General features: G+C 36.5%; 1 protein-coding gene across 3 annotated transcripts in view; it reads left to right on the top strand.

Annotated features, from left to right (window-relative positions):
• ZNF536 (zinc finger protein 536) overlaps positions 1 to 18,297 on the top strand; it is a 350,265-nt gene that overhangs the window by 197,960 nt on the left and 134,008 nt on the right. For all 3 annotated transcript variants that reach the window (XM_082769971.1, XM_082769969.1, XM_082769970.1), the window contains one exon: positions 13,787 to 13,939. In XM_082769971.1, the coding sequence (XP_082626097.1) occupies positions 13,787 to 13,939 (153 nt within the window). The remainder of the gene's footprint in view (positions 1 to 13,786; positions 13,940 to 18,297) is intronic.

Here is an 18,297-nt window from a genome sequence, read left to right as displayed (position 1 = left end):
TGCCACTCACCTTTCCTCAACCCCATACATTACTTTGTTACATTGGTCAGTTCCAGGGTAGACAGCTTTCAAATGTAATCAGTTGCAAACCAGTTTGTTACGTACCAAATTCTGCATGGGCTTGCCAGGCTATTGAAGCGGCTCCCACTAGTACCATCCTGAAAAGACACGGAAACGTGTTTCCACAAATGCAGTAGCCTGCATTCTCACAGTTTAAATTAGTCTGTTGATTGAGATGGTATTTATTACACAGTGTCTTAATTTAAGCTAGTAATTGGCCAAAACTAAAATCTTAAGTCCCTCTGAATTGCAGGGTAGGAGTTTTTGTCTACATTTCTATAGTTGTCCTGATGCTTTTGTTTGTAAATTGTCAGGGATTCAGGGATTTTTTCGGGCACATATTTCATGGGTAATTTTGTCACAGAAGACCAAGGTGTTAAAAGTTTCATTTAAAAATATCAATTTTCCTGCCTGTCCAGAGTGTTTATCTAGTCTGTTTAATGTTTTTATCTTATATAATACAAGTAATTTTACTTCTGTTCATGATAGTGAAAAAATGGTGAAAAGCTGCTCTTCCTCCATATCCTATGGAATTTTTCAAGATGTACTTGTGAAACTCCTGTCTCTTGCAAACATGACCTATGTGTAATCCTCTGTCTCTAACAGGTGTATTGAAAATAAATATGTCCGCTCTGAAAGATGTGATGTTTTGGAGTCCTTTTCTTTAAAATCAGTGCTACTTTGTAAGGGGTAGGTTTCCCCTACTCTCTTTCCCTGTAAAGATCTTTCCTGCAGATCTGACCTTTCTGAGATAGGATTTCTTTATGTCAGTATTTGATGTCATGAAAATCCAACTGGTAATTTCATGTTGGTGGATATTTCATGATGGTTACAAGAGCGGTCAGTGATGCAGAAGGCATTGATCAGAAAGGATGCAAAATGCAGTAAAGCCATTTGCAGTAAAGGGTACAACCACTAAGCAGAGTGGAGACTAAAAGATTGGACTTTGTTAAGAAGACTTCATGTACCTGCTGCTGCTTTGGGTTGTATGGGGGGGAATGGGTAGATCTCCAGGAATCTGAAAAAGGAGATTTCACCACAGCCTCACTTTTTCACTGCTAACTGCCCTAAGATTCAAGAAAATCATTTGAACATTCTGGTGCTGAAGTCTAGGTAGACAAATTGACTCTTCATTTTGTTCCTTCTTATCCTTTATTACTAGGAATTTTGTCTTATAAAACCAAGTGTGTGAATTCATACTTGTGATAGTTGTATGTACTTCTGTCTTCAAGAAGATCAGACAGTACCAAATAGACTCAACTGATTGCAACTATCTGTATGCATTTGCAATACCGTGTTATGTGTTCAGTTCATTTCATTTTATCATTATCTGCAGGTTTTTGCAGCTGGATGTGTTTCCTGTACCTTACCATACACTTATTAATATATGGAACTAACACCTACATGATGGTTGGAATATTTCCAGAATGTTTTCCTGTATTTTTGTTTCTCAAGATGTTCAGTAGCTATGCCTGACCCTTACAGGCATGGCAGAGGGTCTTGTGAGAACATTTTTGCTGAATTTCTGGTGATGTTCATGAGGTAAAGGAGAAGTTGCTGTTGTGCTGTTAACAGAAAGAGAGAGAGAGACTAATTCTAGGACAAGGAAGGTTTCAAAATCAAAGGAGTGTTGCCTGGTTGTATGTGTATAATTAAAAAAAAAAAAAAAAAGGCAAAAGAAAAGAAAAAAGGTAGAACTTCAGCAGTCTGCCTCTCCAGTGCAGAAGTGAAGCAAATGAATATGGCCTTGAATACACTTTTAAATTTTTCAACACTGTATTTTGCCAACTTTAGTTCACTCTGTTGACTGTTCAGTCAGACCCTTTTTAAATTAAAAAGAAATACATGGCTGAATTATTTATTAAACAAAAGGTGCTTCTGTGCATGCAGACTACCTGGTTTTTGAATTTCTTTTGGCATTGGAGTTTGCAGAAATAGAATTTGAGAAAGTACATTGCTAATAAGAAAAGGAATGGAACAACCCTTCTCCTCCTAAAATAAGTCTGTCTCCGATGCAGCTAATTAACTAAGTTGTGTCTGACTAGTCACAGAAAAAATAAAATAATAAAATAAAATAAAGACCTAGGTCTGCACTCAAATGTGCAATTTTGACCTTACTGTGAAGTTGTTTCTTCAGTTTGGTAGGCTTCATATAGACTAAATGTTATTAATTTCAGGTAGAGAAATGTTAGTGTGGACTATTTCCTGATTTTATAAATAGTCCTGATGGGCTAAAATATATATTTGCTGGTGAACTAATGTGGAAGAACAGTGAACTAGTGGAAGGAGGCATTCAAAAACTGTACCACGTTACAGTCAGACTGTACGTCCCACCATGTTACTAGTTCACCTTAGGGTGATAAGTACTTTGTACGACTGCTTTTGTTTTTCTCAGTACTTCGCATTACTGCCTTTTTGTTGGTACTCCAACTTTATGTAAAGCCAGTGTTTATCTTTGAAGGAATGTTGCTTCTAAACACCTGATATTTTCTTTTCTCATCCCCTTCCCCAGAGGAAAACAGCTTCTAGCTTTTTGTCTGGACTTAAATCACAGTGGTCACAGGGAAAATGTAATGTCAGGAAAACTCTGAGACCTTCTGTAAGTCTGTGAGCTGTGATCTCAATAGATTGCTTAAATCTAAATAAGGGGCTGTTTACCTAGTATTGAAAGAGGAATTAACTCACTGAATCTGAGGGACCATCTGTCTGAGAAGTTATTTCTCATGCCCGATGTGGTATATAACTAGCTAGGATTACAGTGATATAAGAAATGTAATGGGTGTGAAAGGCCAGCCATTGCAGAAAAGAGACTTCAGATGAAGGTTCATGAGACCTGCCAGGGCTTTGAAGAGCTCCCAGTCCCACCGCTGTGGGAGGGTAGGTGCAAGGCTGTAGCTGCCGAGCACGGAGCTCACAAGAGGCCTGTGGAAGGAAAGCAGTGAGCAGTAGCAAGTGGTCGGGCACACCCTGGCTTTGATATCTACAGATGGAGAACTAAAAGATGGCAGGGCCACAGTCCAACACCAGCACATGTAAAATAAGGCTCAGGATTTAGATAACTCTGTTCCAGCATACTGACATGCATGGCCACAGTCCAACTCCAACACATGCAAAATTAGTTTCAAGATCATTCCAGCATACTGAAGCCTATGCCCAAACCAGCTATTGCCACAAGCTCAGCTAAATCAGAGGAGTGTTCAAAATACAGTATTTTTTCCTCTTTCTGTACCCAGATAGTTCAGATGAAAATTGTATATTTTCATAGTAGAAAATAGAGATTGGATTATTGATATATGAGCTCCATATGCACTATTTCTTACTTTTATAGCCTACAAATAGCATTTTCATGTTAGCGTACTCTAAGGCTATTTTACAAAATACAGGTACAGGTTGACCTACTACTGTACCTTTTGAGATGCATCATTAGTATAAAATAACTAATGAGCCCATTCATATGATATGTTTAAAGACATCTTCGTCCCAATATGTCTGCAATCCACTGTGAAACCAATGAGGAAAAAAAAAATACTAAGCAGTTAAAGGATCCCTTCTCAGCACTAGAAGTAATGAATTTAATCAATATTTTTCCATTATAGCAAAACTCATGTAATTAACATATTTTATTTTTAGAAAGAGGTTGCTAGTAAAATAGTCACAGCAGTTCAGGATTGCTTATAAGTATTTCTTCAAATATGACTTTTTTAATGCAGAAAGAAGTTGGAAATTATACTCAAGTGGCATGTACCAAATAAGTTAAATGGGAGAAAAATTATTTACAAAGGTATTTTGTATTAGCTCAAAACAGTCATTTAGTTTGGAGGCAACATTGAAAAGTTAAATTTAAGAAAATAAAGTCTGTACTGTCACAATCTGTCCAAGTGTTTTATCACACACTGTGACCTTATCCACTTTTTAGAGACTTTGTCAGCACCTCTGTAATCAGTAATTTTTTTAATGGAATGACAGACATTACTTCTCTTTCTTTTTCTTGAGGGAAGATTAGTAATTTAGCTACTTTAACCTGTACAGTTGTTTTTATGAGATTGATTTTAGTGTTGGTTTCTTTCTTACTGGGGTCTACAGAAAGCTGATCCTATGACATTTTCAGTAATTTACATTTTTCTTTATTAGAAGTTTTTATAAAAGCTGATAATGTGCTACCAGCACTTCTATTCTTATTTTACCAACCTATGATAAGATAATAATTATGAAAAGGGTGTTTCTTAACCCATAGGGTGAAAAAACTTCTGCAATAATACCTAAGGCCCCAAGACCTACTTATAATGTGGCCAAGTCTGTAGTTCTGACTTGAAATTTTTATTTATTTATTTTTTATTGTCTAAGCTCAGCAACTCAAGGTGAAACTTGGCCTGTGTAGTTATTAAATATTTCCATCCAATGACTGAAAAGATTTTAAAAGATATTTAATGAATTTTGAAAACTCTGTGGAGCTGGTTGTTAATTTCCGCTTTTTAGAGTCTCAGAGACTCTATATTTTGGGGCACTTTGGACAAGTTACAGGAAATGAATTCTGTACTGCTCTATTCCATCCAGATTCACCATCTTCTCTACAATTTACTGACGGTCTTGCATTTTCTTCTAAGTATGGCCTGTACCAAATGGTTCTGTTGTCCCGTAAGTGCAGTAAGTAGGAATAAGATAGAGGTTGTAATGAAGTACGCCTTTCCTGTTTGGTTTATAGGTATGTAGAGATGCTGAAGTGTGGAAGAAACAGGGTAAGTATGGAAGCAAGAAGGCAGCAATATACTCATTCACAGAAGTCCAGTTAATGGTTATTTTAGTCGATTAGCTAGCAACTTCATTTTCTCCCTCATGAAATTGCCTCCGCAGATCCTTACTTCTGGAGCTTAATCAGCATTAGCAATCCATCCCAGGAGTGGGAGATCAGGAGTACTTAATTAAAGAGGGACTGTAAGGCAACTCTCCCAAACTGGATATCTGATCTAGCCTTGGCATCAGGAGAGCAATGGTAGGTAAAAGTGTTTATCAAGCTCCATGTAGCCACTCTGCAAATCTCAGAGATGGGAATATGATGCAGACAGCCTGCAGAAGCTGCTATAACCTGAGTAGTATGGGCTTTAAGGCCATCTGGTACCTGAACACCTGCCTACAAATAACACATACAAATCCAAAAGATGGTCCAGTTGGATAGCTTCTCTGCTGACATTCCCTATTGGAATTTTCTCCAAAAGCAGTAAACAATCTGTATGAAGTGTAGAAGGACCTCGTCCTATCTGGTCAATAACCAAGTGCCCATTTCAAATCTAAGGCCAGGATCAAAGCTAACTCGTGTGAGTCGGGGTTTGGATAGGAAAACTAGTGAGACAGACAGGCTAACGTGTGAAAGGCAGACTGTTGTTGGCATGAGCATTGGGGAAGAACTCAGAATACTCTAAGCCTGTTTAAAAAGTAAGAGGAGAAAAACATGGAAAAGTCAGTTGCATGGAAGGTTTGGGAGCTTGCGTTACTGTCAGAAGCGCAAGTGAGCACCAGTGTAAATTCTGAGGATAGATGAGAAGGAACATTGGCAATGCACCAAGGAAAGATCCATAGGTACATATTTAAGCCCACAACAGGTGATCCAAAGAGTGCCTTATTTGTAAATAAATATGTTCTGTACAGAGAAGTACAATAAGGTGTCCTGGCAGCTCAGATGTGCACTTCTGAAGGAAATAAGAGCAAACAGAAGCTCATCACTGTGAGTAACTAATGTTACATTCAAGATAGCAACCAGATCCATTGTTCCATAAATGAAGAAGTACATCTTGTTTTAAAGCCTTCATTTTTTTTTTGTAGAAAGATTATACAAAAACTAGTAGAATTTCATGAATTTCATCTGGCAAACTCAGTGATTTAGGATCTTAACAGCTTTGATCTATACAGTCAAATTAAAGAAGTAGGATATCAAAGCCATGATACTGGAGTAACTGAACTGGAAAGCCAGTGAAGGGGTTGTGTGGTTCGAGTCTTGCACATAAAGGATTTAGGAAAAAAAATTTACAGGATTTTGGAAGAAAGTAGCAATGATGGTATTAGTAGGGACAACATAGTCATTTGCTGTAAACTCAGCTCTTATTAGCTGGACTTTACAGGTGATCTCTAGTGGTGATCTCTGTGTATTCCTGATGTTTGTTTACTTCAGTGAAGGATTTTGGTCTGATTGCATAAATTGCATTTTTTAATTATATCACTGGGGCATGCACTTCACAATAGCCCTAAAAGTCATGAGCATTGGAAACAATCCGAAGATGTTCAATATGCCTTCATGTGCCTACATTCCAAAAATTTCTTCTATACTCTCTTCAGCCTCATTTTGATTCAATTTTAGTGGAATGAATATTTCAATAACATGCTAAGATATTGATTCGAATCTAAGTGTTGAAGCATCATTGAGTTCTGTAGGCCTGGAGAGGTATACAGGTGAAAGATCAAAGTCTCAAGCTTACTTTCTTCTTATGATGAGCTAAGAGAATATGTGATGGTTTGCAGGATAGTGATATTTAACTGTAATCTTCTTGGGGCATGGACTACATTCTGTTGATTTTGTACAAATGAACTAAGTATCACTCATTAATAAAACAATACAGCAAATGAACTATTTTGTTTTTCTATTAACAATTTGAATTGTACATTGTATTTCATTTTAAATAAGTATAAAATCGTATCCTAAAATGGTAAGATGTAATTTCTAATCATGCATCTCTTTGTTCCAGACACTTTTATAAAAGTTTATGTATGATGTGACCTTCAAATGTCATGAATGCATTGTGCAATAAACTGTCAATATTTGTGGCTATAAGGTACTAGATGACTTTTACAATAATTGGAACAGCTTTATTAAAAGCTTGGATCACTCAGCTGGTTAAAGAGAAAGACACAGGCTAGTGTTCATCTGGGAGTTTCCTTCTGCCAACTGTTAAATGAAAGAAATTATAAGATACTTAACTTTTTAGTTTTTTTTTTTTTTTTTTTTTTTTTTAAGAAAGAGTAAAGGTCTCTTGGAAAAAATAGTCTATTCAAAAAAATCTTTGTTTATAATATGAATTCTCAGTCCAAACAGATCCACTGTAAGTTAATGGCAAGTAATTAAACATGTTTTTTGTTGTTGTTGTTGTTTGTTTTTTTAAGTACTGTATCTGATTTTGTCTTTTGGTCACAGGATTCTTCAAACAAAACAGACAGCTAAAAAGATGTACTCAGAAACTGTGTTTTAACTTTGATTATCTTAAAAGGTTTTAAAGATTTAGAACAATTTGCAAAGTAAGACTACTAGGAACTCAAAGCAAAAACTCTGTAGGGAATTCGATTAAAATGAAAAGAGGATAAGAAACATTTTGTGATAAACAGCTTAATTTTGGTCAAGTGTCTGTTGTGTCTCTTTATGTTGTATATACAGACTCTTGCATATTTCTTAGAATATGTACAACACAAAAAAGCATTGCAATAAAAAGCATTGCAATATTACCAAAATTTGCATACATGCTGTAGTGTTGTGCAACCCATGGCATGTGAAAACCACCAGTCATCCTCTGTGTCAAAAGTATGAGCTTAAGGTGTATGTGCTGTCCAAAGTTGCCAGCATGCCAATTACTAAGAAATTGCTTAAAATATTTTGTCTCCTCTTCTCTTGAGCTTGAAATAACTCCTAGGGAGTTCCCTTGTAGCTGATGGTACTGGCTATAACTGCTGTGTACTCATTTCTAGATGTGGCAAGCCTTTCCTGGTGTAAATTGACGTGGGCATTTTACTTCAGTTTAATTTAGCTTGTACTTTAAATTTAAATCTGCTAAAGCATGCATTGGTAGCACAGGCAGGGCAGTCTGTGAATTTTGTTTGCTTGCACAGTTCGGAAGGCTGACTGAGAAGTCTGATGGCAGAAGTGGTATCTCTTTATTTACCAGTGGAACCTTTGGTATAATCTTTATTTCTAATAATACAAACAATGTGAATGCTGTTTTCTCACTAGTAGGCCTCCTTTCCAATTCTCGTCTAAAATAGCTCTCTGTTTAAACAAATTCTCTGCCAATCTGTATCAATGCTCAACAGCTTAAGATTCCCATATATGGTCATTATAAAACCTAAATCCTTGATGAAACAATAGAGACAGCAAGTTGTTCCTGACCTAAGACATTAGTAACTCTTTCTGGAGGCCTAAAATATAACTGTAATATTCAGTAATATTAGGCTTTTATTTTAAGCAATGAACTTCACTAGCAAAATGCGTAGTAACATCTGCAAACAGGATTCTAATTTCAGATTTGTAAGCACTGATGCAGATTCTAGTCTCACATCTAAGCATACTATCGAAGCTACTTCAGGTAGCTGAAAAAAAAAAAAGATTAATTATAACTCTATTTTCCACTATTTTCAATCTTATCCAAGTTTTCTCTAAGGAATTGGCAAGAAAGGTAAAGCATGTTTTTCCAGAAACTTTTGTATTCTTTACTTCTTCCCAGGAAACAGGGTGGTCAGAGTCTAGGCATACTTGCATAAAGATTACAGCAGTGACAGGATTAAAATATCGAATATCTTCTAACTCTCTTCTTGACATTCGATTCAGAATATATTTTTTCCTGCTAAAGTAAATAATTGTACACAAGTGGGATTATCAGGGTGGTTTATACATCTTTTTCTTTTTCTTTTTTTTTTAATAACCATGGTCATTGCCACTTCATGTTGCACTATGTTTCATTAAGTTTTGAAGGCAGCTTTAAAGAACTGCAAATATTCTGAATTTCTGAAATATACAAAACCGTGGGATTATGTGCATCTTTAAAGGCTTCTGTCCACACTTTCAAAGGATTCTTTAATAATGACTGAAAAACGTGCAAGAGTAAACACGTATTTGTAAGTGTGATTACCTATTTTGTGAGCTGATTACCTTTGCCATGTGATTGCCTGTTTTTGGCTAATTTGGCAATCCTCGTGTTGAAAAATTCCAACTGACTCCACTGATAATTTAGTCTGTGTGAGGACTGCAATTTAGCTCCTTTGAACATGAAAGTACCTCTTTGTGAATCCCTGTGCTTTCATGCAGCAAATAAATGCTCTTGTAAAATTTATGGGACATATATGTAGATGCTCCTTTTAATATTTGCTGCTCGTGTGACAAAAGTCAGTGCTATTACCTAACCAACTGAAAACATGCCTCTTTTTACAAAACAATCAGTCCTTTTCTAATCAAGTTTATAAACTCCTCCCACAAAGGTAGGCCAGTCTTACAGAAAACATACAGAAATTTAAAAAACAAACAAACAAAAAATTCTTCATATGACTGACTCTGAATACACAGACTTGTCATCTACCTATGTATGTCTTCTCTTTTCTAGAAATACCACTGAAGTTGGCATTGTGCCCCAGTGGGGTCCTTGGGCTGAGGCCACTGATAGCTGTAACAGTTGCTCATTTTTGAGTTGATCATTTCTGATTCCTAGTAAGATACTTGCTGTAAAAAAAAGGATTCATCAGTGTACTTCTCACTTATTTTCTTTTAACCTGCTATTGTAAAAATGTTCCTGGCTCAAAACTGCTTCCTGGTGTTATCTGGCTCTGAGGAAATCTCCTATACTGCAGGGGATATGGACACAGCCTGAAGCCTTGTGGAGCTCCTCTCCAGTGCTGGCTTTTTGTCCTTCCTCTCCAGAGAGGGGGACTTCTGTCTGATGAAGGGCTAGTCCTGCAGCTAGTCCTGCAAATACTGATCTTACAGCTTGCTCATTTTTCATTTCAGTCTGTGTGGTAGACTCGTTCACGTTTTGGCCAAATCAGCTCTTTGACTATGTAGCTAAATACTACCTTCTGATATGGATGTTAAAGTGAAGTTTCTTTTCTTGTACTCGTCCCATGGCTGTCACTAAGTGAATGCTACAGGACAGTAGCTCTTGAAGGCAAAGCCACTGGCTGTTGCATCTGAGTCCTTCACAGGGGATTGTCACCACCTGTAAGCTGTGAAGAGCATTCAGCCAAGCCTAGATGTTTTTGCTATTTGTTCAAGGCACAGTGTGCAGGTGGGTGGATGGCTGTGCTAGGGGTGGTGTGAACTACCTGCCTCTGTGTGCGCCTGTGGCCATGAGCCTGTCCCCCGTCCCTTTTCACTGTGGCACAGTTCAAGGCTGCTCCGATGAAACCCCATTGTGCCAGAGACAGGTTCCACAGCAAACTGAGCGCAGCTTGAGTTGAGCACTTACAGCTGGCCACACAAGTGGCTGCAGAACAAATTGGGACTTTATGGTCACCCAAGGCATGGTACACAAGAGTTGTCCCAGCACATCACCCCTAGAAGCTGCTTCATGGCTGCGCACCATGCTGAGGAGGTGTATCTGCGTGTCTGCTGGCTGTGTGTGGCAGGTCTCACAGATGTGGCCTTCTCCTTGCTCTGACACAAAGACAGGTTTCTTATTTAGAACTGAATGTTGCTTTTTGAAGTTCTACATGTGGCTTTTGCTTTGAGCAAAGTGAAAGAAAAGCTCAGTGAAAGTAAATTCAGATATAAAGCTTGGAAGCTTTGCATCTAGCCTGTAACTCTACACAATATTTCATACCCGGTTCTGTTATTTCCTGCACTTGAATCAGGAAAGGTAGGGATGGGCAGGAAGACATTCAGGACGTAGACCTGCCTGTAATGGAAGTAGGTAGTAAAAAAAAGAAGCCTAATCTCATGTGCATCGAGTGCACATCATGTATACCGCATAACTCAATGGACCACAATGACTGCAAGATAAGTAACTGTTCTCTTTCCTTCCTGATCCTTTATCCTCAGAATTGAGCAGCCTGAAAACCATAGCTCAAATCCCAAGTAAGTCATATATTAGATGGATTTGGTGAGGCTAATCTTAGTTCTGCTGCTCTGTAAAACATTGCCACAGTTCTGCACGCATTAACATAACTGAGATTGTGCTTAGGAAGGGGGTAACAAAGCAGGAGAAAGGGGCACATCCGAGGTGCAGCAGAAATTATTATTGGTAAAGTGGAAGATTTTTCATTCTTCCCATATATTGTTTTTGGCATAACCTATAATCACCAGTTTGCCTCATGACTCTTTCCTTGCTAATCACTTATCCTTTTTCTGTTTCACATTTTTTCCCCCTTCACTTTCCATAAGTTGTTTTAAGAAAATCAGTATAAAAAACTTGACAGCGATGAGATGTAAGTGTGTTTTAAAGTTAAGCATATTTTAAACTTAAGTGCCTTGACAAATAGGTACAATTTGCCAAAACAGGGCCATGGTAAGAAGCCGAGGTAGCATTTGATGGGGACAGATGGCATCCTTGAACATATCTTTTCATTGTTGGAAATAAAAGGATTTAGATGTTGTTCATTCAGGTAGTGATGGCCTCTAGTGCTTCGGTGGGCTTTGTAGGCTGAGGAATTCAAAAGAAAAGCCCTCAGCCCAGCTTTAAAGTCTTAGGAATGCTCTCACTGTGGGAAGAAAAATTCTTCAAGGTAAGGCCCCTGTTGGGGCTAAGCCTTTGAAGCTATCTACTGTATGTCTACTTAAATCTAAAAGAAAACTCTTCAGACCACCCACATCATTCTTTGCTTCATTGTTGTTTTCAGTTTGCTTTTTCAGAGGGATTAGTGCTAGAGTAAACTCCATCATCTCGCTGCCTTGAAAAAAATCAATTTTGTGTAAAGTGAAAATTAGACTCTTAAATCTGCAAAGCGAGCTGTTTATCTTACAAATTTATTCTTTCTTATTGGGCCACACATATTCTAGATAGAAAGATAAAAGGCAGATGGATAACAGGCCATCATTTAGAGTGACATTTAGCAAAACATAACTAGTAGACTTATTCGGTAAATTCCTCCTGAGTGGCTTGTTAGCTTTATCTATATACTTATCTATAATGCTCATATAGTATTTATTGAAAATGAAAATAAAATCCCACAATTTATTATCTACATTCCGTATTTTGCACTTCATAAAGGTTTTTTGCACTCAGGAATTCTTTTTCTCCTGAAGCAGTTTAGGATGTGATTATATACAACTATTGAGGAGAAAAAAAGTGCAAAGTCTAAACGCTTTGGGAAAGTTGGAATTACAGACTAGCACCTATGTACGCTTTCCTGGATTCTGAAAGGAAAAATAAACTCTGCATTATATTTCTTTATATACATGTGAATAATTCAAAATGACAGTTACAAGCCTTGTATCCGAAATAGTGTGCCATAATTCTGCAGTGTAAGAGCAATCAGAAAGTATTAAAGAATGTCATTATCAAGAATCAGATTTTGCCTGTTGATTATTAATAATAGCTTGATGACATATGTGACTAAGATAAGTATTTATACTTTTTCCTCTTTCTTTCTCTCTTCTTTCTTCTTTCTCTCTTCTTTCTTTTTTCTTTTTTCGGTCACCCCCTTCTTTCAGTTTTAAGTGAAATTATTTAGAGTAACCATTTTATAAAAAATAATGAAATTCTTGTTAGTTTTACCTTTTCCAGCAATGTGGTATTTGGGTCTCTGCTCTTCTGTGAACAGTTCTTATTAGATCAAAATGTTTAATTTTTTCTTATGTTCCATCAGTTCCATTTAAGAGGCAATACTGTGTAAACTGCACTGTGTTTCCTGACAGCTTTAGTTATGTATCAAATGGGTAGAGACAGAGCATTTTCAGTCACTAGTTTATGGTTGAAATAGTCAAGACTTTGCACACAGGTTTTAACTATTTACTCCCTACCTCAATACAGACCTCGTAGCTCAGCTTTTGCACACAGGTATGGTAATGTGTCAATGTGTATTGTATCTCTGTGGTGTGCCAGTATTGTAAATCTATTTCAGAATTTCAACATGTGCCATGATACTCTTTGGTGATAATGTGAATTGATACCTATATGTGATGTTACATGACCCTGTAAGTACAAGGTGATAGCTGAGTCTTTTGTGGTTTAAGTAATGACTTTTTAAAAATGCTCAATGTTTTGTAATATTTATATCAGTCTTTTGCAAGTTATTTTGTCCATAGCCTGCTTGAATAATAGCAGCTTCTTCAGGGTGGCTGAGAATGACTGTTTCTTTATGTCAGGAGAGAGAAAAGATGTCCTGGACTCTCATCCATTGTATTACAAAGCAAAGAGTAACTGCAGCCCTGAAGATCAAAGGAGAAAACTCAGTAGCTGTGAGTGAGAGAGCAAAGGAATCCCCCCTCATCTGACCAATTTTTCCATTGGCTATCCCGTGATATTAGGTCAGGTGTCATTACTCTAACGTTGAAGTGTTGCAGAGGAAAGTTGGTTAGCTTTGTGTGTAGGCATTGCCACTTCTGTTGGACTCATCACTGCAATTCGATTTTTATGGGACGTTTTTACATGCTGATACAACCTTTTTCTCTCTAAAAACATGCACATTTTTACAATACTTATAATGAAATAGATTCAACAAAACAACAATTCAAAACTTTTTGGGAAAAATTAATAGGAACTAAGCAAAAGAAGAAATCAAACCAGCTGCTGACACAGCTGTTTCTTTTCTTGTATAATTCAGTTCAATATAAAGGTACCATATGCTGCTTAAAATGATGATAGGAAAGATGAAATAATTTAAGAGAATAACAAGAAAATACATGAATTGTCAGCATTCTGTCAGATTTAACGAATGAAATAGGCAGGTGTAGTATTAACATGTTTAACTTTGTGTTTTGTTAGCAGTTTTAGTGAGAACAACTTCTGACGTGCTGAAGTGATGTGAGAACATTTCTGTGTTGCAGACATTGGAGAAGAAGCTGGGAGATCTGTAGGAATTCAACAGCCAGCTTTACTGAGAGACAGGAGCCTTGGTTCTGCCATGAAAGACTGCCCATATTGTGGAAAAACTTTCAGAACATCACATCACTTAAAGGTCCACTTGAGAATACATACAGGTGAGAGGAACAAGAGGAGCGGAGCACTGTCGACACAAGTGATGTGTGTATGGGGGTTAACATAATATGTGGCTAGAAGCCTTAATTCCCAGTGTAGATTTGGACTCATTAGTTGGAGAGTCTTTTGAGAAAGATATATGACAGTCTTAAATAAAAGCACAAGGAATGTGTTGTTGGATAAAGACCACTTTACTAGAATCATCTTTTCCCAGTTGAGGTTATTTCTGTCTCCTTCCCCACTTCATCACTGTTTCCTTCAATTACCCTTGTCCTTCAATAGGCATAAGCCTATTGGTTTCACACTTACTTATACTAACTGCTTCAAAGGCCTTCTGTAGCATCTACTTAGGGATTCTGTATGTTTTGCTCAGTTACTATTTTTGTTCAATTTAACGTGCTCATTTGTAACCTCTCACTGTTCATATGAATTTATGGATCTGTTTTTTTTTTGTTTGTTTGTTTGTTTGTTTGTTTGCTTTTGTTTTGTTTTGTGCTAGAACTAACCCAATGTAATACTTGGACATAGTAATACTTACCATGTTTTTGCAGCATGGGAAATCTTACCACATTTTATTTTAATATGAAAACCAGTCTTTCTACCCTACTGAGACTTACTACTGATCTAGATTCTTTATTTTTGTATGTCACTGCTCTAGATACTAAAAAAACGTAACCACTCCATTTAAATTATAATACCATGTTTGCTTAAAAGTGTATATGTGCACAGTAGAGTTCACACAGAGACACAGCATATATTTAGGAAGGCTTACTATCTCCATAGTTAGGATCTGACATACAATGTTGACATCCTCAGGTCCTGCTGACGTCACTAGAGATTCTGTCCATGGTCAACCTGATATTGTTTTCTTCCAAGTCTTAGGTATTGCAGTGTGCTCTGGGAGAGTGTGCAAAGCTGGAGATTTAGGACACTTGGTTTTGTAAACAGGTGCAGTGGGCAGTGCAGTTGTGGAGTCATTCATTTTCTTTTTAAGATATTTTAAACGAATTTCAGAATGTTACTGCTATTTTTGTAATTGACAGATAAAACGAAATGCATGAAGAAATACTTTTCATTTGTACCTCTTGCATGAAAAATGTCACCATATTTTTTTATTTCACGGAGGTAGCAGATAAGCAGTATTTGCCTCCCTTCCCAAAATTGGCAATCACACTTCTGTGTTCTTGCACAGGTGTAATGCTTAATATTGGGTTTGAGAATGTAAGACCTGATTTTGAAATCTTGAAAATGAAGGCTGAAATTTGCTTAAAGAAAAAAAAATTAATCAGTGATGAGATGGGAAAGTTTCTTCATTGTATTTTTTTTTTTCTTTATTTCTTTGGACTGTGGAATAGGAATTAACAACAATGGTTTGATCTGAATTTTAAAATCTGGCCCACAAAGTAGTATGTCTGGATTGCAAGCTGCTTAGGGCAGGAATATTCTTTTCCATATCTTGGACTAGTGAAAGTAGGAAAAATGAAATATAAAGGATGTAGGAAAAATAAAACTGCAAACCCTATGTATTTGCTCTCTAATGTAGTAAAAACAAACCATTGTAGTTATTTTATTGGGAAATAATCCTGTAACTATGAGGTTTAAACAATTTGACATTTTTGCTAGTGGAGAAGTGAAGGAAAATTCTTTAATATAACCTGAGTATACCCATCTCTCCTTTTGCTTGATTATATAGTGGTCATTTATTTGTTGTTATAAAGATGTCAATGATTATGCATTTGGTATTTGTGGCTTAGAACTAATGGAAAGTAAATTAATTGAAATGGAAATATTCCATAAAAATTGTATATTAAAAGTTACTAAACAAAATTAAAACAAGAACAACTAAAGCATGTATGAAGTAATACACACAAAAAACAAACAACAATCATAGATTATTGAAACAACATTTGCAATACATTTAAAAGGCATTATAATTTTAAAATAGATAAAGATCAATTTCCATTAGGTTGAGAACAAAGTATTTGTAAATAATGACAAGAGTATGTTTAAATGGAAAAGGGTTTTACATATTGGAAATAATCGTAATAAATATTATAAAAATGTAAATTGGCAAATTACTAGAGTTGTTAAATAAAAATTAAGTTGCTCTGCAGTAAATGGAAATGATGTAATAGATACCAGTTATTAAATAAATATTGGTTAGCTCATACTTAACAAGGACAGTTTCCTGCTTTTTATGTCACACTCTGTCTTTATTATATGCCTGGATCATATAACTGACTGATAAAAAACACTTTACTGTGTTTCTCCACTACATTAACTCAATTACTGTTCTTGTTCTCACAGCACCTGTTTTTTAGAGATGAGCTCAAGCAGTTCAGCAGAAGTCAGGTTCCTTTGAACATCTGTGTATTTGGAGGCACATGAGTAGGTTGGTTTGGTACGCATGCCAACACAAGACCCAAAGTCTGATCCAGCCAGGAGGTGCTTCTGTGGCAATTGGCCCAAAAAAAGCTAGAGAAGCTGTTCAATCCTTCACAAGAGGAGGAAGCTATGCTCTGTTTTAAAAGAATTAGCTAGTGACTTGGGTTGCTTTTTTTTTTCCTTTGGATATTTATGGTTGCAACCTTCTCAACACAGGGGCTCAGTGTCTGTGTAGTTTGCTATCACAGAAGCTTCTCAAAACAAAACAGCAACAACAACAATAACAAAATACCAAAAACTCATTTGAGTGCCAACACTGTAGAGGTTTCTTCTTATTTTCTAGTGCAATGATATTCACCCTTGAACAGCTTTAAGGGGATGAGAATAAGATATGATGTCTGCTTGTTGCCGTATGAAAAGAAAAGGGCATAATTATGTAAAATCAGAGTTTATCCTCTTTCTTGCTCTCAAAACAGTTGAAGGGTTAGTTTCTTAGCACAGCCATGACAGAAGAGAGGAAGAACTCTCAGGGCAAAATCTTCTAGAGCCTCATGGCTTAGAAAGGAAAGAAAGAATATCCCATAACCCTCCTAAATTACTTGTTTATATTGACTAGGGGATAGAGATGGGCTGTGTTGTCCTGCTTCTTCAAAACTACCAACTTCAACTCACAAAAACTCAGTGTGAAAAGAGACAGAAACAGGGAAGGTGTGTATGTGCCCCATGTGAATTTGGGAAGAGATTTTGTTAAAACACTGAAGCTATACCGATCAAAGTAAAAATTTGACCTTATGTCTAAAATTATAGTGAATATGGACTTTTGCAAAGCATGAAGAAAAATAAATTCATAAATAGATCTGCTATTTTTTTCGGAACCCAGCAAGAATAATAGTAACCCAAAAATATTTTATGGAAAACAAAAACAAAAACAAACAAAAAAGAGAGAGAGAATGCAAAAATTCAAAGTATATCACATTAATGAAATAGAATATTTTAGGAAAGACAATTGAATGCTTTGGTGATTTTAGTTGCTTAGTTATGACCCCATACTTATACAATTCTCCAGGACTGAATATCTTTTGTATTCTGTTTCCAACCAGCCAGAGAATAGTGTCATTCTTCTTTTAATAATTTCAGAACAGTGTCTGTGATGGCGTTTGAAAAGGCATGAGGGTCCAGTGGTTAGGATATCTGTCTAGGAAAAGAAAAAACTGGATTCAGGTTGTAACTCACAGTAAAATGGGTGGACTAGCCACTTTGTGACTCAGCTTCCTGGTTATAAAATAATGGTAATAGAGCTGTGAAGGTTATAACACAGACAGCTCAGAGGTGCTTAGACTGAGAGAAGGAAAACTTTCTTATATAAAATATCTCAGACCAATAATATGCACATCTGGACTTTGCATTTTTCCCCTCTGCAGGCAGCAATGTAGGGTTCCATCATTCAAGGAGCTGAGTATCTTCTGTATGTTCTTGAGCATTCTCGATTCCCACCAAAACCAATTAGATGTGTTATTTTTATGTTATATGCCTGGAACTTTGGACAGCATAGAAACAGTTAAATGTAAATAATTAAAATTTGCTATGTTCTGCAATAGCATAAAAGTATGTTTGGCAAGCAACATACTACATAGGGGCTCTAGCACCTCTTGCACTTCACATTAGCATTCAGAAACTGCTGCAGATGTGGACCAGTTTGGGTTTGTGTGCTCAGCTATATTTACTGTATCAATGGCACAGTTAAATCCCTTGTATGATGAAAACAGAATAACGTGCATGAGCAAAGTATAGCCCTGAAAATGGTTTGGATTGTGCTAAACTGAAGAAACTTAAGACAGATATGGGTAGAAAGAAGCAGTTTAGCAAGGTTGTGTCCGTTATCTGAAGGTATGTTATGATATGGGTGATACACATTTTACAAGTATTACATGTATTATATTTACAGTGTTAACTGTAGTTTCCCTTGGAAATGTGA

This window comes from Aythya marila (genome assembly GCF_965140915.1).
Source record: "Aythya marila genome assembly, chromosome: 12".
Classification (NCBI taxonomy): Eukaryota; Metazoa; Chordata; class Aves; order Anseriformes; family Anatidae; genus Aythya; species Aythya marila.
The sequence above is the reverse complement of the archived record's forward strand: the minus strand, read 5'-3'. Positions and strand labels throughout refer to the sequence as shown.